Raw genomic sequence first — 27,884 nt, forward strand, 5'->3', positions numbered from 1 at the left:
AGTCATGGTAACCACACACCAAAGATTCAGAACTGAAGTATATAACATAAAACAAGAACAACCAGAGGGAAAAACCCACAAAAGCCAATCAAAATAAAGAGAACAGAAACACAAGGACAAGGAAGCAGTGGAAATGTGGAGCTACCAGAAAGCAAAAATTAAAATGGCTATAAGAAGACCTCATATTTCAATAATTACCCCTAATATAAATGGACTGAACTCACCAATAAAAAGGCACAGAGTTGCTCAATGGATCAAAAGTCACATCTCAGCTCCAAAGACAAATATAAACTCAAAGTGAAAGAGCGGAAAATGATATTTCAAGCAAAAGACATTCAGAGAAAAGTGGGAGTAGCGGTACTAATATCAGACAAAATAGACTTCAAAATAAAAAAGATAAAGATACTGAGAGACACTTCATAATAATAAAGGGAATCATGCACCAAGAAGACATAACACTTATTAATATCTATGCTCCCAAAAAGGGATCCCTGAAATATGTAAAGCAATTACTAACAGAACTAAAGGGAGAAAAGGATCAAAACACTATTATGGTAGAGAACCTAAATACCCCACTGTCAGATATGGACAGATCATCTAAACAGAAAATCAATAAGAAAATAACATCCTTAAATGACACATTAGTCCAACTGGACATAATTGACATTTACAGAGCCTTCCCTCCCCAGACAGCTGCGTATACATTCTTCTCTAGTGCACATGGAACATTCTCAAGAATCGACCACATACTGGAACACAGAGATAGCCTCAACAAATATAAGAGGGTTGAAATCATACCAACAATATTCTCTGATCATAATGCTTTGAAACTAGAGATCAACTACAAAAAGAAATCAGGAAGAACCACAAATACATAGAGATTAAACAACATGTTACTGAAGCATAACTGGGTCAGCGAAGAAATAAAAAGAGAGATCAAAAGATACATAGAAACAAATGATAATGGTAGCACAACATATCAAAACTTTTGGGACACGGCAAAAGCGGTCATAAGAAGAAAGTTCATATCATTACAGGCCTATCTCCAAAAACAAGAATGAGCCCAAATAAACAACCTAACTCTTCATCTTAAAAACATTGAAAAGAAAGAACAAATGAGGCCTAAAGTCAGCAGAAGGAAAGAAATCATCAAAATCAGAGCAGAAATAAATGAATGTGAAAACAAAAAAACAATAGAAAAAATAAATGCAACAAAGAGCTATTTCTTCGAGAAAGTTAATAAAATTGACAGACCCCTGACTAGACTCACTGAAGAAAAAAGAAAAAAGACACAAATAAACAAAATCAGGAATGAAAGAGGGGAAATTATGACTGACATCGCAAATACAAAGGATCACACAAGAATAATATGAAAAATGATTTAACACCAAATTTAATAACCTAGACGAAATGGACCAGTACTTAGAAAAATACAATCTTCCTAGACCGAATCAAGAAATCTGGAAAATCTAAATAGACCGATTGGCAGTATGGAAATTGAAACAATCATCAAAAACCTACCGAAAAGTAAAAGTCCAGGACCAGATAGCTTCACCAGTGAATTCTACCAAACAAAGATTTAATACCTATTCTTCTCAAACTCTTCTAAAAAATTGAAGAGGAGACAATACTTCCCAACTCATTTTATGAGGCTGATATTACTCTGATACCAAAACCTGGTAAAGATAACACAAAAAATGAAAACTACAAATCAATATCTCTAATGAACACAGATGCAAAAATCCTAAATAAGATACTAGAGAACCAAATACAGCAACATATTAAAAGGAGTATATACCATGATCAAGTGGGCTTCATCCCAGGGGCACAAGGATGGTTCAACATACACAAATCTATTAATGTGATACACCACATAAACAAATTAAAAAATAAGAATCATGTGATCATATCAATAGATGCTGAAAAAGCCTTCGACAAGATACAGCATCCATTTATGATCAAAACATTTAACAAAATCGGTATAGAAGAAAAGTACCTTAACATAATAAAGGCCATCTATGACAAACCCTCAGATAACATTATACTTAATGGTGAAAAACTAAAAACCTTCCCTCTAAGATCAGGAACAAGGCAAGGATGTCCACTATCGCCACTGTTATTCAATATAACATTGGAGGTCCTAGGAAGTGCAATCAGGCAAGAGAAAGATATAAAAGACATCCAAATAAGAAACAAAGAAGTCAAACTGTCACTATTTGTGGGTGACATGATTATATAGAAAACCCTAAAGACTCCACAAGAACACTACTAGAAACAATAAGCAAATACAGTAAAATCTCTGGATATAAAATCAACATTGAAAAATCCATAGCGTTCCTTTACTCTAATAATGAAGCATCAGAAAAAGAAGTGGAAAAAATAATTCCTTTTGCAATTGCGACAAAAAGAATAAAATACCTAGCAATAAATTTAGCGAAACATGTGAAGGACCTAAATAATGAAAACTACAAGACCCTATTAAAAGAAATCGAAGACGATACAAAGAAATGGAAAGATATTTTATGTTCTTGGTTTGGATGAATCAACATAGTTAAAATGACCATATTGCCTAAAGCATTATACAGATTTAATGCAAACACCATCAAAATCCTATCGGCATTTTTTAAAGAAATGGAACAAAAAATCATCAGATTTGTACAAAAGCACAAGAGACCCCGAATTGCCAAAGCCATCTGGAGAAAAAGGAATGAAGCTGAAGACATCACTGTGCCCAACTTAAAATTATACTACGAAGTGACAGTAATCAAAATGGCATGGTATTGGCAGGAAAACAGACACATGGACCAGTGGATCAGAATCAAGAGTCCAGAAGTAACCTATGTTAATATGGGCAAATAATTTTGTACAAAAAAGCCAAAAACATACAGTGGAGAAAGGAAAGACTCTTCAATAAATAGTGCTGGGTAAATTGGAAGGCCACCTACAAAAGAATGAAAGTAGGCTGTTGTCTATCCCCACACACCAAAATTAACTCAAAATGGATTAAGGATCTGAATATAAGACCCGAATCAATAAAATGCATAGAAGAAAACATAGGGACTAAACTCAAGGACTTTGGACTTAAAGAGGACTTTATGTATTTGACCTCAAAGGCAAGGGTAGTAAAAACAAAAATAAATAAATGGGACTACAACAAACTAAAAAGCTTAAGCTCAGCAAAAGAAGTTGTCAACAAGGTAAAGATACAACCATCGAATGGGAAAATATATTTGCAAGCAACGCCTCCAATAAGGGCGTAATATCCAAAATATACAAAGAACTCATACAACTCAATAACAACACAAAATCAAATGATCCAATGAAAAAATGGGACAGAGGACCTTAACAGACACTTCTCCCTAGAGGACATACGAATGGCCAATGAATATATGAAAAGATGCTCAACATCACTAGCTATTTGGGAAATGCAAATCGAAACCACATGAGATACCATCTCACACCTATTAGAATAACAATAATCAATAGGACAAGTAATAACAAATGTTGGAGAGGATGTGGAGAAATAAGAACCCTCATACTGGTGAGACTGTCACTATGGAAAGTGGTATGGAGGCTCCTCAAAAAACTAAGAATTGAACTACCATATGATCCAGCAATCCCTATACTGAATATTTACCACAAAGACTGAAAAACTCATATTCAAAAAGCTATTTGCACACCAATGTTCATAGCAGCATTATTCAAGTGGTCATGACATGGAAGCAACCGAAGTGTCCTACAATATAGATGGTTGACTAAAGAAAATGTAGCACATATATACAATGGAATATTACTCAGCCATAAGAAAAGATGAAATACTGCCATTTGTGACATCATGGATGGACCTTGAATTAATCATGTTAAGCAAAAAAAGCCCAACAGAAAAAGTTGAAAATCACATGATATTACTTAAATGTGGAATATAAACCTAAAAGAACAGAGAAACAATCAGAGACTCAAGGTTATGAATAATGGACTACTAGCGGTTACTAGAGTATAGGGTAGGGAGTGGGGGAGGACGTAGACGGGGTAAAGGGCTCAAATATAGGGGGGAGGGGAGGGTTAAGTGGGTAAAGGGGATCAAATATATGGTAGCTGAAGGAAACTGGACTTTGGGTGGTAATCACACAATAGAATATATGTGTCAATTTATAATATACACCTGAAAATTATGATTATTTTTTATTATTTATTATTATTTATACCTACAGCACCTGGTCTTCCTAGGTGGTCTCCAATCCAAGTACTAACCAGGCCAAACCCTGGTTAGCTTCCAAGATCAGACATTAGGTTTATTCAGAGTGGCATGGCCATAGACCATGAACTGTGGCTTCACTGGGGGCACGAACCCAGGACCTTCTGCATGTAAAGCAGACATGCTAACAGCTACACTATGGAACCACATTCAAAAATTATACAATTGTATTAACCGATGTTACTCCAATAAACTTAATAAATAAATAAAAAATAAAATAAAATGTAATTGTTAAAAAGTATTGAGAAAAATCATGTATCTTAACAATTCTATACAGTTTAAAACTGCTTTGGAGACATCATATCTATCTGTTTATTTTTAATCACAAAATTCGGGATACTAGCCCTGTGTAAGAGAGCACACACTGACCCAGGAAACTTGAGTGCCAGGCGTGCTGTATCTCTAATCAGCTCTAGGTAGTTACTCATCATCATCAAGCTTCAATTTTGTTAGGCCTCAATTTTCTAAACTGTAATATGACAAGAGTAAACAAGTTGCCTTCCAACTTAAGTTATAAATAAGTTACAATAATTCCAAAATAAGTTATAAAGAAACATTTTTTAAAAAGATTAAATTCATTGTTAAAACTGAGTTCATGAAAAGAGCAATATCTTGGCTCTCTGTGGGCAAAAAAGGCATGTTTCTACCCTGGGTGTTACATGTTGGTAGCTGCGTGTTGGAATTGCAATGAAAGTTACCAAGAACTGGCAAGATCTTTGGTACAAAAACAGAATATGCTGTCATAACCACTGTAGAGATATTTCTTATATATTAATACATAGTAGTGTCAAAGTGAAATACAGGCAGCATTCAACACTAATCATAAAACTATTTCAAATCATATTTTGTTACTGATTTGTAGAAATCTATCCAGCATAGATTCTTCACAATTTACTATGATCTTGGATTGCAGGAATTATAGGCATACCTTGTTTTATTGTGCTTTGTTTTATTGTGCTTCACAGATGTTGTATTTTTTATAAATTGAAGGGGAGTACCTCCACCAGCAAAAAGATTGTGACTCACTTTATTGCAGTGGTCTAGAACTGAACTCACAATATCTCTGAGATATGCCTGTATAATAGAGATTGGCAAACTTTTTCTGTAAATGACCAAATAGTGAAAATTGTATGATTTGTGGCCCATATGCTCTCTGTTGTTAACTACTCTGCTCTGCACAAAAGCATCAATAGACAATACACAAATGAACAGGCATGGCTATGTTCCAGTAAAACTTTTTTACAAAAACAGGCATTGGGCCAAATTTGACCCATGGGTTTACTGATCCCTGAATTATAATAAATTCCTTCCCTAAGTTACTATTTGCACTATATCTTGAGATAAGTTACCTGATTGCCTCTCTTCTAATTTCTGAATGTGGAAATAAATGCTTGCATTCTACAACCCTTTATTTTCACTCTGAACTGATATTTCCAGAAGACAAGTAGTTATAGATGTTTCTCTTGCATTCCCCTTGCTTGTATTACCATTTTTACGTGATTTCAACCTTTGCTCTGAAAATGTTTTTCTCATATATCTTTTGTACTTTGGGAATTGTGATCAAGCTTTGTTAAAATCTTTAGGACATGATTAGTTAACCTCTCTTGCTAAACATATTCTTCTCTTTCATAAGGGAAGCTCAAGACACTCTTCTCAAAGAACAAGAGGCTCTGGAGGTAGAACTAGTTTTGGCAAATTATTTGCAAAGAAAGATGTTGGTCTCTGAACTTAGCACGTCCCTAGAGAGATCCTTGCCTTCACCAGGAGAATTGGGAGCAAGCTTCGCTTATGTAGTAATGCCTGGCTCCAGTCCTAGACAGTTCCCCACTAGCCTCTATCCAGCTCTCATGTTTGCCCTTTCCCCTGAAGCATCTCCGGTCTCCATCCTTTCTTTTCTCCCAACGTTTCCAGGTTCCAGAAATTCACCTGCCATGGACAAACTTGATGTTGCCAAAACTCTTCACTTGTATGCATAAAGGCTCATAGTTTATTGAGATTTACCACATGCTTTAAATTCATACTTTTCCTATTCAGCAATTTAGCTATAGCCCCAGATAAAGGCAATGTGTGTGATCCATCTTGCTTTATGTCTCACTTGACGTTCTGCCTTTTTCATGACAGGTTGCTGAATGCTATAAAGCCAGGACTTGTTAAAAAGATCAATAGATTGCCTACCCCCATTGCAGGATTGGTGAGTATCCAGAGTTGAGATTTATTTTCCAATATTCTTTTGCTCTAACCTAAGGGTCATGACAGTGTCATTTATTACAGTTTTCTCCTGCAATATATATTCCACTTGAATGAGAATGCATTGAATCCATTAAACTGAGAGGTAACTTAAAAATGAAAGATTGCAGTTATGCCTAAATGGCATCTTAATTTTTCTTTGTATTTTTCCCATGAGTGATAAGGACCTTCATTCTTAAAAAGGTAAATTTGTTTTGGGGTGAGAGGGAGATAATTATGTTGATCCCAGGGCAGGAATGTGATTGTAATTACAGTTTTCTCATTTAATTTTTTCACTGCATTCCGCTGGAATGGAGAGGAGAGGAGAGGAGGTAGAGAGAAAGAGAATTTCATGATTAACGAGTAGCATTTTCATGATAAATTGCTGTTTTCAATCTTAAAAACCTACTCCTGTTTAAATACGACATTTATAGATCAACTCTTTTCAAGACGTAATGGACACTAAAGCCATCTTAATATCACCTGGAGAATTGTTTAAGCAAAGCCCTTGCCCTTCTGAACCTACTTATCTAAAACAAATAAAACTCATGTGTTCACAAATGGTCAGAAGCAGGATTTTTTTCATGCATCGATAAGTTTCATAATTCTTGGCGACTAATTTTAATTATGTAATTGCTGTTGTCCGTTGTGTAAAAAAGGGAGAAAGGTGAAAGATCAAGAAGACAAACATATCTTAGCTCTAGAAAGAACTTGGCATGTGCATCTGTGCACACATACATGCACACAAAAAGCTGAGAATGTGTGTGGCCTTGTAACAACTAAGTTTCCATTGTGAGTTTTGTATGTGGTTTTGCAGGCAATAGTTAGAAAAATGTCAAGAATTTAGGCAGGCTCCTGCATAGACCCTACTGATTGTTGTTAAAAAGTTTCATAGCCTTATCCTGATGACTAAATGAAATTAGATATAAGAACAACAACAACAACAACTAATGAGAATTGTGAGGGTCATGGTAATAAATACATGGTTTTTAGCACATTGAATGAAATGGATTTTTTTATTTTAAGAATTGCTATTTCTGTGAATGCATTTTATTTCCTATACTAGTAAGTAGTAAGTTGGTGATTATCATTAAAAATCTTTCCAGTTTTATTCATCAAAATTATATAGCCAAGTTAATAGATAGGTAGGTAAGTAGATAGATAGATAGATAGATAGATAGATAGATAGATAGATAGATAGATAGATGATAGATAGATTTAAAAGGAATGGATTTGAAAATTTCTTAATCAATCTATATGTATATTATTTGTTACATATATTAATGTATTCATATGTGATTTTAAAACTTTTTAGTAAATCCTTCGCTTCCAAACATTAAGGCCATAGTCTTAAAGATACTGATAAATATTTGTTTGTAGCAACAACTGACCTTGGAGCTCTGGGATTTAACATTATAGGAACAAAACTTGCAGCATGAAGCCAAAGGAAAGGCCCTAGTAAAATCCATGTCAACAGAAGCAAGCAGCTCTGAGACCAGAAGTTAAGGAGAAAAAGGGTTTTAACTCTAAATTTAAAATGTGAATCACAAATAATTTTAGTAAAACTAAGAGTTTGGGACATGTGTATTTATCTTTATATTATTTCTTATCATAGATCAAATGTTGTTCTTTACATATTGCCTCTGCTTTGAAGCAGGCAGGCAATTTAATTCAAGATACTGGGGACTCAGTTGTTTTCCTCCATTTATATCCTTGACTTTTATTCCTCCTCTTTCCTTTTTCATTTGAATTTCCTTTCCATTTTGTCCTTTCCCTCATTCTTCCATTTTCTTGCCCTTTTCCAACTAACATTTCCCTACTTATGTTCATCCATTATCACTTATATTTTCCTTACCAATTTGTTATTGTAATATCATAATTTATAATAAATATATATTTGATCTTTGTTCATTTCTGGCACAAAGGTCTTAAAACCCTTGGATTTCCTAATAAGAGCAATGGAGCATTTTCAGAATATTTCGTCTTTTGTTACTGGCTCCTGAGATAGCTCCAGTTCCATAATGATTGAAGATATGTCTTGTTATTCATAGCAAGCCCCATTCAACCACACCTGAGTTGATGCTAATGAGGTAGCTTTTGGAAAGCTGGGGGCTGGTTGGCAGGGAACTCAACCAGGTGATTACAGGGTTGAAATTTTCAGCCCCACCCCCACCCTCCAGGGAGAGGAGAGGGGCTAGAGATTGAATTCAGTCACCACTGGCCAGTAATGCAATCAATTACGCTGATATAATAAAGTATAAAAAACAAAAGGATGGGGTCGGAGAGTTTCCGGGTTGTTGAGCGCATGGAGATTCAGGGAGAGTGACATGCCCAGAGAGCATGGAAGCTCCATGGCCTTTTCCACATACAGTGAGTGCCCTATATACTTTTTATCTGGCTGTTCCTCTATATCCTTTATAATATTCTTTATAATAAACTGGTAAACATAAGTAAATGTTTCACTGATTTCTGTGAGCCACTCTAGCACATTAATCAAACCCAAGGAGGATGTCATGGGAACCTCTGATTTTATGGTCAGCTGGTCAGAAGCACAGGTGACAACCTGGATTTGTGATTGGCATTTGAAGTGAAGGCAGTTTCATGGGACTGAGCCTTTAACTCATAGGATCTGACATTATCTGACACTGTCTCCAAGTAAATAGTGTAAAAATTGGGTTAATTGATTGGTGTTATTAAAAAACACACAATAGAGTTATCTTTAGTCCAAAAAAAAAAAATCTTTGCCTAAGTATAATTACTGCTCATTTACTGATGGTTTTTGAATCTAAAAGTCCAGTCAAACTCTTTTCCTCTCCGTTTACCTTCAGTCAGCATTTCCAAAAACCAGTGTACTAGTTGGGGTCCTGGCAAGAAACTTTCTTCTTCCTATACCCCATTCTATTAATGTTCTTCCAGGGTTCTCTCTTCAGACCTATTGGCTGTTGCCTTTCTACACTCCTGTTCTTGTCTGTCTTCATGCCTGTAACTCTTCATAGCATTGACCCAACTCATTGTTACTCACCAAGATTTTCCTTCTGAACTCCAGGCCTCTTGTTCTGTTTATTGGACAGCTCCATTTGAATGTCCTACCTGAATCTCAAACTTAATATATTCAAATAAAACTCAGATGACCACACCCAGCCCCCTATTCCCCTGCATCAGTAAAGACATCATAAATAAGCAGTTGCCCTAGTTCAGCTATCAGAGAATTTGGCAACTTTCTCCAATTTGTCTATCTGTCTGTATTTCCTGGACCACTGTATTTCCTAGAGCAGGCCTTTCTCAGCTCTTGCCTGGTTTATTATAACCAGCTCACAGTTCCTCAAATACTATTCACTCTTATGTATGTTGCATTTTTTTCCTGATACTTCTTATGAATATAATGCTCTCCCCTGCTCTTCTTGACAAAAATCCTATTTATTTATCAAGACCCATTGCAAAGCCACCTCCTTTGTGGAGCTTTTAGAGTTTGAGGTCCATATGATCTTTTATTATAGAAGAGTTAGCATTTCTGGGCCTGGGAGAAAATGAGTGAATATATTAGAGAGATAAAAGATAGCTGTGTTGAGATATGCTTCAGAGAGTCAAATTTTGAATAACTGTTGTTAACAGTTTGAAATAAAGGTGTGTAAATGGTTTGGTATTCATGTTAAGACATTGTAGCTTTAAGCAGTATATTGGCCATGATCGGACTTATCAATATCTTTAATAGGTACAGATGATATAAGGTGTCCTAGTGATACACTAAGAAATCACATCATCACCTTGATAGAATGTCTGCCAAAATATTTACCCAAAATCCAATTCTGAGGAAACAATCGAACAAGTTCAAATTAAGGGACATACCATAATACAGCTGGCCTGCACACTTTTTTCTTAACACTAGTTTTATTAATTTTTTTACAGCTTTATAGAAATGTAATAGAAAATTAGTTGCTCATATTTACATTGTACAATTCAATGATTTTTTTCAATTATAGTTAGCATGCAATAATACATTAGTTTCAGTTGTACAGCATAGTGATTAGAGATCTATATAACTTACAAAGTGATCACCCCACTAAATCTAGTACCCCTTTTCCCCCTTACATCGTTGACTATTTTCCTTATGTTACACTTTATATCTCCATGTCTATTTTGTAACTATCCATTTGTATTTCTTAATCCTTTTGTCTTTTTTCACCATCCCTCCCAACCGCCTTCCCATCTAGTAGCTCTCAAAATATTCTCTGTACCTATGAGGTTTTTTTTGTTTTTGTTGTTGTTTATTTTGTTCCTTAGATTCCACTTGTATGTGAAATCATGCAATATTTGTCTTTCTCTATCTGACTTCATTCAGTGCAATACCCTCCAGGTCCATCAAGGCAATATCTTTTCTATCCTCTTCCTTTCAGTCTGTGTGTGTCTTTTAATCCGAACTAAGTCTCTCGTAGGCAACATATGTTGGGGTCCTGTTTTCTTATCCATTCAGCTACTCTATCTTTTGGTTGGGGCACTTAATTCTTTCCTATTTGAGGTACTTGTTGATAGGAATATAGTTATTACCATTCTTTATTCCTGTTTTTGATGCATGTTTTTTTCTTTTTAAAGAAGTCCCTTCAACATCTCCTGTAATACTGGCTTGGTTTTGATAAATTCCTTTAGCTTATTTTTGTCTGGGAAGCTCTTTGTCTGTCCTTCAACCTTAAATGATAGCTTTGCTGAATAAAGGATTCTTGGTTGTACATCCTGGGTTTTCATCACGTTGAATATTTTGTGCCAAGCCCTTCTGTCCTGCATGGTATCTTTTGAGAAATTAGCTGCCAGTCTTATGGGTGCTCCCTTGCAGATAATTGACTGCTTTTCTCTTGCTGCTTTTAAGATTCTCTATTTGCCTTTAACCTTTGGCATTTTAATTATGATGTGTCTTGGTGCGGGCATCTTTGGGTTCCTCTTTCTTTGTATTCTCTGAGTTTCCTGGGGTTTCATTGTCTATTTTCTTTACCAGGTTAGGGAAGTTTTCCATCATTATTTCTTCAAATAGCTGTTTAATGTCTTGTTTTCCTTCAGGTACCCCTATGACACGGATATTTTTACATTTAATTTTGTCCTGAACTTCTTAAATTATTATTATATTCTTGGCTTCTTTTTTCTTGCTGTTCTGATTGGGTGACCTTGGCTACCCCATCTATACTGGTGATTCGATCCTCTTCTTCATCCGCTCTGTTAACTCCCTTTAATATACTCTTCATCTCAGATAATGTGTTCTTCATTTTTGACTGGTTCCCTTTTCTAATTTCCATTTCCATTTTAATGACTTTTTCTTTTATCTCTTTGTTAAAGTTCTCACTGAGTTCATCTACACATCCCCTAAGTTTCTTGAGCATCCTTATAACCAGTGTTTTCCACTCTGCATCTGTTAGATCACTTGACTCCATTATTCTTGGATCTCTGTTCTTTTATCATATGGTTTCTTTCCATATTGTCTTTCCATTTTGGCTGTTCTGTGTCTGTCTCTATGTACTAAGCAAAGATTCTAAGTTTCTAGGTCTTATTAGCGCAGCTTCTGTAGTAGGTGTCCAGTGGCACAGTCTTGAGAGGGGTTCAGCTGCAGGCCAATTTTAGCCCCAGCCTGCATCCCTCTGGGGCCACTTGTTAAGATTCAGCAAGCTATCTACAGATGCTATGCTTATAGTTTCCTCAAGAGGTCATGCCAGAAACTGAGGCCAGCTGCCACCAGTATGTGTCTTGGAGCTGCTCAGTAAAGGGCATAGGACTTACCGAGGACACTACTGGATGTGGCTTGGGTGGGGCCATGAGTTGAGAGAGGTGAGTTTCAGGAATCCTTTGGGTGGAGTGACCTCTGTTATCCAGTTTGATGACATCTCAGCTATGGTGGCTCTGTGTTCACACTCTGGGAGTGGGGAGGGCTCAACAGAGGAACAGAGGATACCACCAGCACTTCTGCCAGGTAGAAAGCCTCGCCTCTGGCCCTCACTCCAACAACTCAGCGTCCCCTGTAAGTCCCTAGAGTCTCCTAGGCAGCTGACCTGGCGTTGGTGCTCAGAGCAAGCGAGCCTGTCACCGTGAATGTCAGGTCACAGACATGGCCCCTTTAAGAGCCTTCTGGGGCTGCCATAGCCTCTGTCCCACTCAGCTGCTAGGGACCCAGAAGCCTTGCATCTTCTCTCCCTCCTATGTCCCACCATTGCAGGGTGACTACTTATTTCTCTCCCTAGTTGTAGGGCTTCTGTTCACCTAGATCCCAGGTGACTCTGCTCGCCGTTTGCTCCATGTTTCCATCACAACTTTAACGTGGTCACAAGAGGAGATGAACAAAGCCTCCATCATCTTCGCCATTCTGCCCTGTTTTCTGGCTTGCACTCTTTAACACTGTCAGTGTCATAAAGATACCTCCCTATCCCCAAAACTGTTTCAGATGAAAGGTGACTTAAGGAGATGAGATATGACAGGCAAACACCATGTGTGATCTTTGATTGAAAAAGCAACTATAATAGACATTATTGGGACAATATTGGAAATTTGAGTGTGGGTCGAATATTAGATAATCGTAGTCTCTCAGTGTTGAATTTCCTTAATGTGGTAACTATCTTGTCAAGATAGTCGACATATATAGGAGAATACTCTTGATGTTAGGAGGTACATAAACCGGAGTTTCTATAGATGAAGTGTCACAATGTGTCCAACTAATCTTTAAATTGTTCAGCTAAAAGAAATCTGTGCACATAATGTATAATTTTATATACACATACACATGGAGGGGAAGAGAGTGAGTTGGTAAAATGTTGGATCTAGATAAAGTAGATAAAGTGTATACAGTTGTCATGTACTAATCTTGCAAATTTTGGGTAAATTTTAAAAGTTTACAATATAAAAAGTTGAGGTTAAAAGACATTATTTCTCTTATCTATTTTTGAGGGGATAGGAAGGACCTCAAATAAGCAGTAGATTTGATGATAGCCAAGACCATCTTGGATTAGTAGAGATGAAGCCTCTTATGTGAGTATATTCTTCACGTTACATTTTCTTCCTCCTATATTTGTGACTGTTAGGAAAGTACAGACAGAGTTCCTCAAGAGCATCTACAGATTTCTAGGTTTCTACTTTGTCAGGGGGTTGACAAGCCACTGGTCATCAATAGAACGAGAAGTCCTCAGTAGCCGGAGCTGTGGAGAGCTAAGAAGCATGGCCAGAGTGTTTTCCCTGCCTGGAACCCATGCCCGTGTGCCTTAATGGCCTGGCGTTGAGAAGAATCCATTAAGATGGCCCAGCTGCTTGACTTGAAGATAAATAGAAAAGTGTGTTTTCACATAGAAATCCCAAATTACAAACACATGTAGAGTTTACATGTAGGTGAATTTTAGCCCCTGAGTTGAGCTGTGGTTACAAAGAATTCAGGGGTGAAGGTGTTAAAACAAAGTAGTTGAAAATCATTTCCTGGCAAGAAGGCAAAGACCCTGGATCCGGGTCTGTGTTTCTTCTGTAACGAATGCTGACATTTGAAACCGTGTGGTGACTGCCTGCAGATGCTTGCATTCTTTTTTAGGTGTTAGTGATACTGTTAGCTATTGCCAAAGAGAAAGACCTCAAATTTAAGTCTTGGTATACCAAAAATTAAAAAAAAAACGCTGCCCTTCAGTCTGCCAGTTCATTAGTATTGCACAATCAAGCCGCATCCTGAAACTCAATTTAATGGTCACCAGAGATCATTCTAAATTCTTTTTCATCCTAGAAACATTAGACTTTGTACAAGAGGCACAAATGTATGAAATCCTTGCTTACAGTAGGAGTTTTGGGATTAAGCTTTCTTTTGCCCAGATTTTAATTGTCATAGCCATTGTGTGTTTGTGTGCATGTGCATGTGCGTGTTCAGGAGTGCATGTGTAAAGTATAATTGGAAATAGATGCTATTTGGAGATTCTACCCTCAGGGGCTGAACCTTTCTAGAGCTGTCATGAAATATTTACTTGATCTTGCATATAAATCTATGAGGATGAAAGCAACCTGAAAAAAAGAGAATTTTACAGCTGGAAAGGCATCTTAGATTTATTCATTTTAAAGATGAGGACATGTGGGTCCATAAATGGGAATCATTTGCCCAAGATCACACAAATTGAAAAGCTGAGATGGATCCAAAGCCCCGGCCACCTTTCTCCTTGATTGTGTTACTCACAAGTGTTTCCCGTTGACAGTGAAACACATGTAAATGACAGATTATTTTACCTCTTGTGAGAAAGTGGGGGAAACAAAGAATCACTTTTTTTAGTTCATTTCTTTTTTTTCTTTCTTTTGCCCAATATCTTCAAATATCTGTACTCTGTGAAAGGCCTCCCTTCATGGATGATGAACACCAGAAATTTGAGTCTAGCTGAAGTTCAGCAGGACATAGAAGGAATATATCTAGTAGAATTATCCTACCAATTAGTTACTCTAACCTATTAACAAGTTTAAGAAGAGGGGTGTATTTTTCTTTAATCAAAAGATAAGTTTTCAAATATGTTTAGAGCTGAGCTTTCTAAAATGGATAAAAATGTAAGTTGTTACAAACTGCAGACTTTAGGTAGCTTTCAAAAGGTACCTGTTTTATTTTATGAAATTGATACCAGAACAGTTGGTGTTTCCTTGTTTGAGGGAGGTCAAAGGGGGAGAAATGATGAAAAGTCAGTAGAGATTTCCACGTTATGAGAAGATAAAAAATGTTGTTTGGATAAAACATGAACATATGAAGCTGTTGAAAACTGAGTTAGCAGGAGTGAAAAGCCTTTACACAAACTTCATAATTTTAAGAAGCTGACAATGCAGTAAATTTGAGTCCCAGGTGTTTTGGATGTTTACCTACCAAGGATTCGTTTTATGCAAATCCTAAATGAAGATTAGTTCTCATGTGTCTGAGCTCATCTTTACATTCTACAATTTCTGTTAAAATTTCTAGAGCATTTACCTTTCCTTTAACAGTTTATCTTGTAGGTTCTTTCAAAAAAAGCTGGTCCAAAGTTCTCTTCTCTGCCTCTGTTTCCTTTCTAGTTAAAGTTATTGTTTCTGGCCAGGAGGGAAGCAGAGAAGGCAGAAAAGGAAGCTAGAGGTATAAGTTATTGAAATGATGATGATCATATATTAAATACCTACTGTGCATCAAGTGCAGTGCTGGGTAACCCTTCTTTATGTTTACAATTTCCCCGCAATGTAGTTATTGCCGTGCCTTCACTATATCTCAGGAGTGAAGGTACAAAGAAATAAGCTACCTGCTTTCCAATAATTAAGAGGCCAAATTCATATTTGAACTCCAGTTTACCTAGCTCCAAAGTCTGTGCCTTTTCTACCATGTACACTCTCTCCATTAAGCTTTATAATATGTTATTGAACCTTAACACTCCTAACCATCTATTTGAAGGCACTAACTTCTAAGGAGATCTCATATGTATTTTAGAAGACAACCTCACACCCCTCTCATTAATATCTATTAATTTTACCAGATTGAGACAGTGGCTTATTTTAAAAGGCACTGTAGTGGTAATATTTCTACTATCACCCCTATAAAATTAATCTCTATGCGACCACATCTCAGCATCACAGTCAATGGTGCACCAGTTCAACAATGATGGTAATAGGAAAACATTAGAAACCTTTACTGAAATCTTTCACAATAATGTTATAGAGTGATTCCATTTGTAACATACACAAAATTTCCTACAAGGCACTCCTCTCTCTCTCTGCTCTCTCTCTCTCTCTCTCTCTCTCTCTCTCACACACACACACACACACACACACACACACACACACACACACACCATTCTCACACTTGCCAGTTTGCCTCAGATATCTCCCCACTTCTAACTACCTAAAATCTACCAGACTCACACTACCCTAGCTCTCGTCTTTCTTGCTTCTAACCCTTTTCTCTGCCACTACTACTCCTTGGCCTTTTCTGGTACAAATCAATCCAACTAGACTTAGCTCCTTTCAAGCCCCCCCTTTACCGTGATTCTGATTTGGACAACAAAGACTCAGGAAGAGGCAGACACAGTATATTATTCTTCATAGGCAGGGGAGGAGGACCCCCACCCCAGTGTATTTTTCCTGACGCACTCTGCTCTTTGTGGTAGCTGCATGGTACTATCAGGGGTCTCTGGAGGTGGTCTTGCTCTTCTTTGGGGACAAGTAAAAACTGGTAGCTGTAGCTGTGTAATGTTCTGTGTGAAAGAGGTACATTTTACTGAGGAAAATGAATAGACCCTGTGAAGAATCTCAGCCAAAATCTAATTTAATGACACACTTTCCTTTATCCTCATCCCTGGCACAGTAAGAGAAATGTGGTTGTGTTTCCACACCACATAGAAGGAATACTCAATTCCTTTGCTACTCTCAACTTTGGTGCCAAAGCCAGCCAAAGCAGTGATGGTAGTTAGCATTTTAATAGGATGAGACATATAAAAGCACAGACTATAGGGAAAAACAACAACAAAACACAGGAGGTCTTTGGTACACTCAATCCTGAGTTCAGTTGAATGGTGGGATATGAACCTAAGGGGTGCTTAGTTTATTTGATGCCTCTCAAGTTAATGTGGTTGAGTGCTGCCAGTTGTAACAGTTTCCATGAGTAGTTTCTAAAAGTACAGATTGTCTCATGTCTCATCTTCTCAGCTAACTTTATATGGCTGCCCAGTGCATATGGAAAATGATCCGAACACTTCAGAAAGGCATTTAAAGCTTTCCTTGAGCGAAAAGTAACATTCTAGGTTTATCTTGCACTGCATATATCACTCTAAGGCAGAAGTACCCAACCCCTGGGCCGTAGACTGGTACCAGTCCCAGCCTGTTAGGTACCAGGCCGCACAGTAGGAGGTGAGCTGCAGGCCAGTGAGTGAAGCTTCAGTGAAGCTTCATGTGTATTTGCAGCCACTTCCCAGCGCTAGCATCACCACCTCAGCTCCACCTCAGATCATCAGGTGTTAGATTCTCATGGGAGCACCGGTCCCTGGTGCCACAAAGGTTGCGGACAGCTGCTCTAAGGAACTAGGACTATAGTTACATGACCTAAACCAAAAGACTTGGCCACATAGTGAATTCGAAGACAAAAGTCCAGACCAGAAATGCCATCTGGGTGTGTTTAGACTCATTTTCTGTGCAGTAAGAGCCACTGAAAACAAAGGAATCTTGTGTTCCAGATAACTTTGGTCACCATATGGAAAACAGATTGTGGAAGGAGACCAGCAAAAGTCAATTAGGAGACAAGTGGTCCAAATAAGAGATGATAAACACCTAAACCTTGGTAGAAACAGTGGGAATGGAGGTGACGAGGCAAGATTTATGTTTTTTCACTAAATATAACATACCATCAATTATAAGATACCATTTTTAAAGTATAACTAATGAAAAAAAACTGTCAATTAAATTATGACACAACACGAAGACACCAGCAATGGAAAGATGCATTTTTATTTCAGAGAGAAAAATATACATCGTAGAATCGACTAAATATGATAAATAATTTTAGGAGGATGACATCTACATTTTGGACTTAGCAACTTGGAGGATAGTGATGCCATTAATAGGAATCATGGGAGCAGGGGAGGAAAAGTGGATTCCAGAGAAAAGATGAATTCTCTTTTGGACACATCGAATTGGCTATATTTAAGAGATATTCATGTACAGATGTCTGGCAGACAACTGGAAATGTTGGTTTGGAACTCAGGGAAAATGTTATAAAAATAAATTGGAGTAGGTTAATGAACGGATTATTTTGAATTAAATCCTTATGTTTAAGTATATATGAAGACAAATTATTTTTTTTTTATAAATACAAGCTTTGAAACTTACCCCCCTCCCCACTCCGCCAAAAAAAATTATAGTCTTATCTTTGGTGTGTTTGATGTACATTGGCAGAGATAGAGTACGGGTGAGGAAGAAGGAGGAGAAATGAAAGGAGTTTGAGACCACAAAAGGAGTCATTAGCAACTGCACTTAGATATGAAAATTATGACAGATAATATAATGACTTAGAAAGATCTTCACATAATTGACAGTTCATTAAGATAGAATATCCAACCAATCTCATACCCTCTAGCCTCTCTTATACCCCTTGATACTCCACTGTTAGTACTAAGAAAGTGTATTAGTTTGCTAGGGCTGCCATGACAAAGTATTACAGACTGCGTGGTTTCAGCAACAGAAATTTATTTTCTTTCAGTTCTGAAGGCTAGCAGTCTGAGTTCAAGGTGTGGGCAAGTGTGGTTTCTTCCGATACCCCTGTCCATGGCTTGTATATGGCCATGTTCTCCCTGTGTTTTCACATGGTTTTCCCTCTGTGTGTATGGCTGTGTCCTAATCTCCTCTTCTTATAAGGACATCAGTCATATTGGATTAGGGCCCATGCTAATATCCGCATTTAGCATAATTACCTCTTTAAAGACCCCATATTTAAATAGTCACATTTCTAAGTTACTGGGGGTTCTGACTTCAACATATAAGTTGTTGGGGAGTGGATAAAATCCAGTGGGTAAGCCAGCCAAGCACTTAAATTCTTATTCACATGTGTTAGGAATGCCTAAACTTGCTAGCTAAGGTCCAATATCCTCTTCATGTACCACAAATTATTTTTCCAAGCTTGTTTCCATAATTATTTTGCATCTCTGCAGAGGTGGAAGGTTATATATAGCAATGCTGTAAAAAAAAAAAAAAAAATTCTAGCTTTTTTCTTTCCTGGCCCAGAAAAAAAAAAAAAAAAAGCATTCTTCGAAGAAAGAAAATCACTTGTTCTCTCTTTATCTTTCATTGAACATCATTTAGCAGAGTTTGTGACATTACATCAGTTCCTTGCTTTTTTTTCCCTTAGGAACAGACTTTCAATTAAGAACTGAGGAAAAATATATAATAGCAGGAAATACATATTTCAGTCTAAGTCTTACGGTTTTTTTCTTTTTTTCATAGTCATAGCTTACCTAAAGAAGAAATTCTGTGGAACTAATTTTTAGCATGTACTCCAAAACCAGCGTTGTAGGGATTCTCTTGTTTGACAACAGGAAAAAATTTCACCAAATATCTGAAAGCATCATACGAAAGAGTGAGACCATGCAAGGCTGAGCTAGTATTTCTCTTAAAATATACCATAATCTGAGATTGTTTTTGTAGAACATTTGTCTTGGCAAGCATTTCAAAAGCGCTTGCTAGACACCTCTCTTGTAATTAGCTGGCTTCCTGCTAGAATCTTAGGTCTCCCCTTATCTCAGCGGGTGCAAAAATTAGTTTCCTTCTCTGTCATTCTCTCCACAATACAAAATACTGAATAAATGGTTTGGTATTTAATTTATCTTTGATAAAATTTAACTTTATTCATTTTAAGTTTTGATTTGACTTAATTATTTTCTCTATTTAAAAAAACAAAGGGTAAATGATATGATCTTATGAAAACAGTACTTTACCTTGGTGGTTTTCCTCTCAAAAACCCATAGTGCTACTCTAACCATGAGGAAGAAAAAATAAAAACAGATAAACCCAAATTGAGGTACAAAATACCTGACCAGTACTCCTCAAAACTATCAATGTCATCAAAAACAAGGAAAGTCTGAGAAACAAAGAAAGTTTGGTGGGTTCTTAGAACAGAAAATGTGCATTAGGGAAAAACTAAGGAAATCTAAATAAAACATAGGGTTTAGTTAATAGTAGTATACCAGTATTTGTTCATTAGTTGTGATAAATGTACCATAGTAATGAAAAATACAGGAACTCCCTGTACTATCTTTGCAATTTTCTGTAAATATAAAAGCTATTCTGAAATAAAAATGAACTTAAAAATAGAATGATTGACTATATAAAGATAAAATAGAGCATAATGTAAGGAAATTATAAAATAGGCAAAGAAACAAGTTATTAATAAAAATTAAATGTCAGCCTACCAATTGATGTATTGGTATCAATAAATGGCAAGATACTAGTGAATCGGTTGGCATAACAATCTAATAAACTTTTATAAATGATGAATTGGTTGTAAACACTGTTTTATAGCATTTGGAAATTCCAAACAGTAAATCCACACTCGAGGTTTCTGCTCACATATTTCAGGATCCCCGTTTTTAGAATCTGCACAAAGAAATATTTCATGTCCTTTAGGGAGGTTTAATAAAAACCAACAGGTGGGAAATGGGTTTTGCAGTAGCATGAACAGTCATAACCATAAATACTAGTACCTCAGAATTATACCAGCAAAGGATTCTAAACACATTAATCACCCAACAGTGCAGAAATTCCATTCTCAGGTGTCATCTAAATTTCAGGCACAAAGATTAAATGCCTCCACTTAAATTCAAAACACTGAATGGATATGATGATTCTTTATTTTTATAAGGATTCATAGAGTGAGTTCGCCAGTTTCCTCATCTATAAAATGGGGTAGATAAATCTCATCTCGGTATTGTGAATTAAATGAGATGATATATGTAAAATGTCTAACTAATATGGTGGCTGGTACATAGTATGTTTTCAACCAATTGTGGCTGTGCTTATTATTTATTATGTTCTGATTATTATGATGGCTTTAGAATTTCAGAACTAGAAGCTATTTAGAAATTTATTTTTGAAACATCATTATTTTACAACTGAGGAAACAGACTTAGATGGTAGCAACTTGCCTGGGGCCATGCAGCGACTTTTCCCACAGTTGGACTTGAACTCTTATCCCTCAGGTCCTACTGGGTACCTATTCCAGATCCAGATTTATCGATAGTATTGAGTGCCTACTATGCAACAGTAGTTGTCACAAAGCTCTCCTGTAGAATTGTATTTCAGCATCTCTCTCTCTTGGGGATTCTGTTCCCCTTTCTCAGAGGGACAGAAGTCTCCGCCTCCCTCCCCAGTAGGTGTGGCAATCACACTTTCTCCCAGTTAGTTTCCTTTCACTGCATCAGCATTTCAGGCTACAGCAGCCTGCTCATGGCCAGAGCAGAATTTGCTGTGCTGAGAACTGTTTTAGGGAAGGGAATGTAAGGGAATGTTCTAGCTGCTATGTTGGGGCTGCCTGTTGGAGCACACAAGGAGAGGTGCCCCACCCATCTGTCAGTGTGGGATGCTGGAGTTTAATGCAGAATATGAGGACATGTGGGCGTAAGTAAAATTTATTATGAAAAAAATAATTGCTTATAGATATCCATGAAGGAAGGAAGGAAGCTATTTAGATTTAACACTTGGTTTAGAAAAAAGTTACTTTTTACAGTATGGTTTAAACACTTGGTTTAGAAAAAAGTTACTTTTTACAGTATGGTTAAAAGAATCTCAAAAACACTTTCCTATGGGGTTCACCTGTCCCCTGATATTTCTACCATCTGTTGCTTTTAATTGAGCTTTTTTTTATTCTCTAAGGAAAACATTGTTTTTTGGAGGGGAGGTGTGTCATGGAAGATATATAGACACATTTGTTTAGTCAGAAGAGGATTTTCAAGAATTTTGTGAATTATTTCAACAGTATAGGATGCCATGGGGGAAATGTGAGTGCATGCATCTGAGGTACTGTTTCACCTGAGCCAGCCTCACATCTGCTTTTGTTCCCACTGCCTACTTTGCTTTCTTAAAAATCTCCATTTCTTAAAATGAGGAGGTAAAGAATTGAGGGTAAAATTAGGGAGGGAACAAGGAGGCAGCGAGTCTGGGTTCATGGGCTTCATCTCCCAGTGTAGCCCATTTAACTTTGTCTTTCAGAGTCAATAGTTACTTCAGGCTGGGGAAAGAATGGAGGTTATTTCTGGGCAATTCTCTAACAAACTCCTGTTAGACCTATCTGAAGTCTAAAGGCTTCATGGCACTGGTTATACAAGGGAGAGAAATTTTCCTTAGTCAAATTTATGAGGCTGGCTTGAAAACCAAACTGAAACAGAGGCTAGCGAATCCCCATGGCAAAATGATTCATCTTCGTAGAGTTGGAAAATCTATTTTTATCACCTTTATTGAGCCAGCTCCTCATTTTTATTCCCTCACTGAATGACTGCTGTTTCCTTCAGGGTGCTGAATAAACCAAATGTCTCAGGAGTCTGAAACTTCCCTTTGGGTTGTTCCCAGTTTAGCTGATTCAGCAGCCCTGGAGAAGGGGATTGTTCTGCACTCCATGGGTGGGTACTGTGCAAAGTGAAGGTCAAATCAGGCAGAGACTGCACCCATCGGCTGCCTGCCTTTTATTTAGGAATTCTGCCTGGGGGTATGTGCCACTCTGTTCTCCTGACTTTTGTGTAAGGTGTATACAGGGTGACTGGATGACTACAACTTTTCTGTCCTAGGAAACCTTTACAAAGGTGGGAAGAAGGGGCTTACCTTTTTGACTGTTGAGGAGAGCATGGAAAATTTGCCAGTGAACCTCCTCAGTCTAATAATAGAGCATCGAGAGACTTTCAGACACCATTTTTTCCATTTCCATATTTCCATTCAGGTCTCTATCTATGCCTTTTCAGGCTGCTATATATTCCCACTGGTTCTTGCTAGAGTCTTATGTAATGCTGAGAGGAGTGGTGATTGTTTTCTGCAAGGAAGTTAAAAGGTAAAGATAAGGAAGGAAACCCATTTTTACTGAATTTCCTTGTCTAACAGATTCAGCATGCTTACTGTTTGGGAGATAGGGAAAATGGCACCTAGGCAAGCATGAAGAATGTTAACTATATAGGAACAGTGTTCATGGCTGTTCAGGGTATTTTTAGCATCTGGTATGTACTAGGCACTCAGTATTTTATTATCTGAATGGCCAAGATACCATTCCTTATAGCCCCCAGTTAGTCTTAGCAGCTATCCCTTTGGGAGTTGTGGTCAGGAGCTGACATTGTGGAGTCAGACAGCCTTAATTCAAATCCTGGATTTGCAGCTTCTTAGCTTTGTGCTCTTTGGAAAGTTACTCAATCATGTGAAGCCTCTATTTCCTCATCTGTAAAATGAGAATAATATAGTAACTACGTTATATGGTTTTCATGAAGAGTAAATTATTTAATATAAGTAAAGAGCCTAGAATTTTTCCTGTAATGTGGTTCAAGATATGAAGAGGAGGGAAGGCAGGAGGAGGAGGATGAGGAGGATTGGTTATTGGGATGAATTTAAGAACTTTTGAGATTTTGACCCTGTCTTTCAGGTTCAAAGATTCCCTTAAACCATAGTTCCAGTGATTTATAAACCTTCCTTTGTTCAATAGAGAGAATAATTTGAGAATAAAAGAATAAAGTGGAATTCATGAGAGAGGAAGATTACTTCTAATCTCTCAACAAATAGTCCTACACTGTGACAGGTACTAAACTAAACATTTAGTATTTAGTGTTTAAACCAACAGTCATAGTCATAGTCTTAATGAATGTGACAGTCTAGACTCTGTTTGACACTACGAATTCACTGGCTCAATGAACACAGCTGCTATGTTCTTTTTTCTCTATTAAAATGGTATGTTGAATAGACCTAAAAGGATGATGCTTTCAAACGCAGCTCAGCTCCTAGCAGTGAATGAGGGGTGATGGAGTAAGGACAGAGTTGTGTGTGTTGTGGAGTGACATTCAAAATTGTGTGTGCTGTGGAGCGGTGTGCAAAGCCCAACTCTACAACAATATAAAGGCAGTGAATGATATGTAGACATGGGCATTGGATTGACCCATGAAACTGGAGGGAAATCCAAAGCAAGAAGGTGTATAATCAACCTCTGAAACATAAAGGAGCACAGGTAAATAGTAAAAGAATGAGAGAACCAAAGCAGTTGTTATTACATGATGTAAGAACCATTAGACCCTAAGAGCCCCCAAGCCCAACTTTGAGAAAGTAGACTGAAGAAGACTGGATTTCTTCGAGGTTCTTCTTCCTTTTCAGGTCCTGGGGCTGCCGTGGTAGGTGGGCTTCTGTTTGGTCCTTTTCAGAGCCCAGAGCTCTACATCTCTTAGAAATACAAGGACGTGTGTGAGCTACTGATCTGCATTCTGGTTTGGCTAGTCTGTAGAACATTCTGATATTTCAATTTGGTAAATCTTTTTTTGATTTTGAAGAACTTCATCAGTGATCTGTACCTGCCATTTACACAATTCAGTCACCTTTGCCAGCTCTGATTTTGAGTTGCAGTTTTATCCTTAGATGTCTTCTAGCCTAGACCCTGTAAGTTACCAGTGTGAATTATGGAATGAAATAATAATTTTTCATTCTACTTTCATCCCAGTGGTTGGATTAATTCCTGGGAACTCTGTTTTCTGTAAGCAGTCATTTCTTCCATAGCAGCCATCTGTGAGGAAATGGAGCTTACAAAATGACTGGGTCGTGTTTTACACGGCTGCATTCAGTTCCTTCTGTTTGATTCCCATGTAAGCTTTGGCAGTGATTTCCCCAAGTGTTTCTGTGGGTGGTGCCGGAGAATGACTTTGGTAAATAGCCCTCTGGCTGTTGTTGGCTGGGTCCCAGCAAATACCATAAAGGATACAATTTGAAAAATCATTGAAATTTCCTTGCCCGTCCTAGAGCTGACCCCGGGACTGACATCTGAAAACCTGACCTCAGCCATATTGTGGTATGAGCAGTGACTGGGACTTGTTCTGTGTCTGCTGGTGTCTGCTTGGCTGCTGTGTACCTAAGTGGACTTCTGACTGCATAGTATTTCCTCTCCTCTTACTACACATCCTGGGATTGTCATCCTGGCTTAGAATCTGCTGGAGTCTTTTTTGATAGACTCTCATTTCAACTTCTGTTTCAATTTTTCACTCCCAGAATAGCCAGCCTTAGAAGTTCCCAATTTATTGATTTTATCTAGGCCGCTGCTGCTACATTTTGCTTTTAGTACTATGGACAAGCTTAGGAAATTCTTGGATGTATGTATGTATGAAGTTGGCCTATTTTCGCTGTTTCTCTCTTCTATTTCTGTAAAACAAGTATTTGTGTTGCATATTGATCACTACAAGGATATTTCAGTTGTATGTAGAAATCCATCCCATCGCAGTAGCTTGCATTCCATTATACTGCGAGCAAACCTAATCCAGGTATTTCTTAGGTCAGAGGACAGTCTTACATTAGTGCAGGTATTAACGGTAAGAGAGAAAAACTTACTACAGTGTGCTTATATGAACTAAGTCCAATATATTGAAAATTAGGACTAAAATATTATAAAATATTTCTCACATTATTGCTAAAGAATTAATCTTTTTAAAAAAACGCTTTTTGAATTAATGCTTTTCGAAGCTAGCAAAACTTACTAGCAAATATAATGGTTAAGGGATCATTGACTTTCAAGAAATAATTAACTGGTCTATCTTTGGTACCATCAACATGTTTTTCAATAAATAATATGTTGGTTCGATGAAAGAAAAAATTTGTGATTTGTGAAGGAGAAATCTGTGACTTGTGAGGGAGAAAGTAACACATGGAACTATGTCTAAGAGATGTGGAGTTAATTCTCCTGGTAGATCTAGGACTTCCTTCCACAATAAGGAAAATTTTTGCTAAGGAAACTGGTGTCCTTCAAGGTGCAGATTATCTAACTTAGTTAAAGGTATTGAGTTTTTCCCATTAATATACATATTATATATTTTTATATATTTTAATAGAAATATGTTAACCTATGTAGATTTAAATATAGAAACATAAAATATACTAAATAAGTTTGAGTGTGGTATTAGGGACATCTCTGAGTCACTGCATACACAATTTTTTGTCCCTAAAGAACTTGTATTCAAGAAAGTTGAATTTTTTTATGAAATTTACTCAAGCAAGACAATAGGCTAGGTTTAATATATATGAAAATTCAGCATTTGGTTCATTCTGTTTCAAATTGAAGCGTTCTTTGAGTATAGACATCAAGACTAGCCTACTATCCAGTAGACTGAAATGTGTCTTTGTGGTCATTCTGTTTGTGTTTGAGTACGATTAACTGGATGGTATATGAAGGAACATTGTCACCAACCTAGTTTTTCTACCTCAGTTCCCCGGCAGGCCTCTGAGCCCTAGAGCAGTACTCCACTTTGGGGTCCTGACATCTTAGATTTCTGATTAAAAAACAAAGGTGTTTCTGTGTCATATGTTTATAGGGAACATGTGATATGTATTTATTTTGTGATTTTTGTGGTAGGTTTTTATCACTTGGCAGAAAGATGTTACTGTGTCTTAAGCAAATGCTCTCTCACCTCCCACTCCCTGTTTCACAGATCCTAGTTGTGTTTTTTTTTTCCCATGGGTGATAGATTTAGGGTACACATCCACAAGACTTCTATGGAAATATTCCCTTTATAGATGTTTACGTCTACATTTTTATTTGAAATTCAGCCTTTTCACCTATGGACACACTTTTCTGCAGCAAATAACACAGTGAACTCTTGGTCTTGTACTTTTGAGTCCCCACCCCTGCCCCTGCAGCCTCCTTCGCTCAAACCTATGATTATGCTGGATGCTTTCTGTGTTATGCTTTGGCTTGTAATGGGCCGGCTGAAAGATAAACTGCTATTAAATAAATCCGTGACCCTTTTGAGAACAAATAGAACTGTTGAAAGACTTTAAGAACATACTGACTCCTTGAAAGACTGTCAACATTCTTGAACTCTTTGACTAAAAGTGAATTTTCTTCTCTGTGTGTGTGTGTGTATACTGAAATGTATGAAAAAGAACCTCAGTAGCAAGATATTTGAAACCTTTTGTGGTCTTAACCTTGCAAAGTTTTTCTTGGCAGGAGTTGAAGAACACTTAGCTGTCATCTGTTTTCTGCTCTTGTTGGGGGGAGCAATTGGGGACTGGGAGAAGCCCACAGAGGCGAGAGGAGCCCAGGAGCCACTGGGTGCTGATTAATTATCTAGTTACTCCATTGTGTTCTCTCTGTTTCCCAAGGCTGAGCCTTTCTTTTTATCTTTTCTCAAGTGTCTCCACTGCCGTGGGCCTGAGACACTGGAGCCTATCCTGGACTACATCTTCTATTGCCACTAAGTTCATCTTTGGACACTAGATTAACCCTATTGCCATTAGGATGATTATGCTTCCTAGGGAACCTCATTTATCTGTGCGGGGGCAGCTGATTAGGACTATGCAAGCTTCACAATCATGGGTTTAGCCTTGTGGGACAACTCAGTTTGCCTAAGTTACCTCTTGAGTCTAAATGCCAGTTGCCAGGTAACAACTATGCAATAATTTGAAATGGTCTCTTTTCCCTCTTCTGTTTTTCTTGTTTGCATCCTGAAGGCAACTGCTCTGAGTGGGAAAATGCCTATGGGGACTTCGGTGTCTTAGGACAGGTTACTTTACCCCTTCGTGTAATTTCAGAGTTATTGCCAATATAAGGTGAAACAGATTTTCTTCATCATCCTGAATTGCAGTGTGATGTGAGTTGGAATGTTAAAACCAACTTAGAGATATTTTTAGCAAAATGAAATATTTTGATGCATATCTCTCACCTGGAATTTTTCCCAGACTTGCTATTTCTAGCTTCTTAGCTACT

At 37.3% G+C, this 27,884-nt stretch overlaps 1 protein-coding gene across 1 annotated transcript in view; it reads left to right on the forward strand.

The window, feature by feature from the left end:
- The window catches only part of LOC105293881 (LIM and calponin homology domains-containing protein 1-like), a 244,320-nt gene that overhangs the window by 154,977 nt on the left and 61,459 nt on the right, over positions 1-27,884 (forward strand). The window contains exon 3 of the mRNA XM_011362781.2: positions 6,377-6,446. Coding sequence (XP_011361083.1) covers positions 6,377-6,446 — 70 coding nt within the window. The remainder of the gene's footprint in view (positions 1-6,376; positions 6,447-27,884) is intronic.

The sequence above is a fragment of the Pteropus vampyrus genome, unplaced genomic scaffold (assembly GCF_000151845.1).
Source record: "Pteropus vampyrus isolate Shadow unplaced genomic scaffold, Pvam_2.0 Scaffold79, whole genome shotgun sequence".
NCBI classification, from domain to species: domain Eukaryota; kingdom Metazoa; phylum Chordata; class Mammalia; order Chiroptera; family Pteropodidae; genus Pteropus; species Pteropus vampyrus.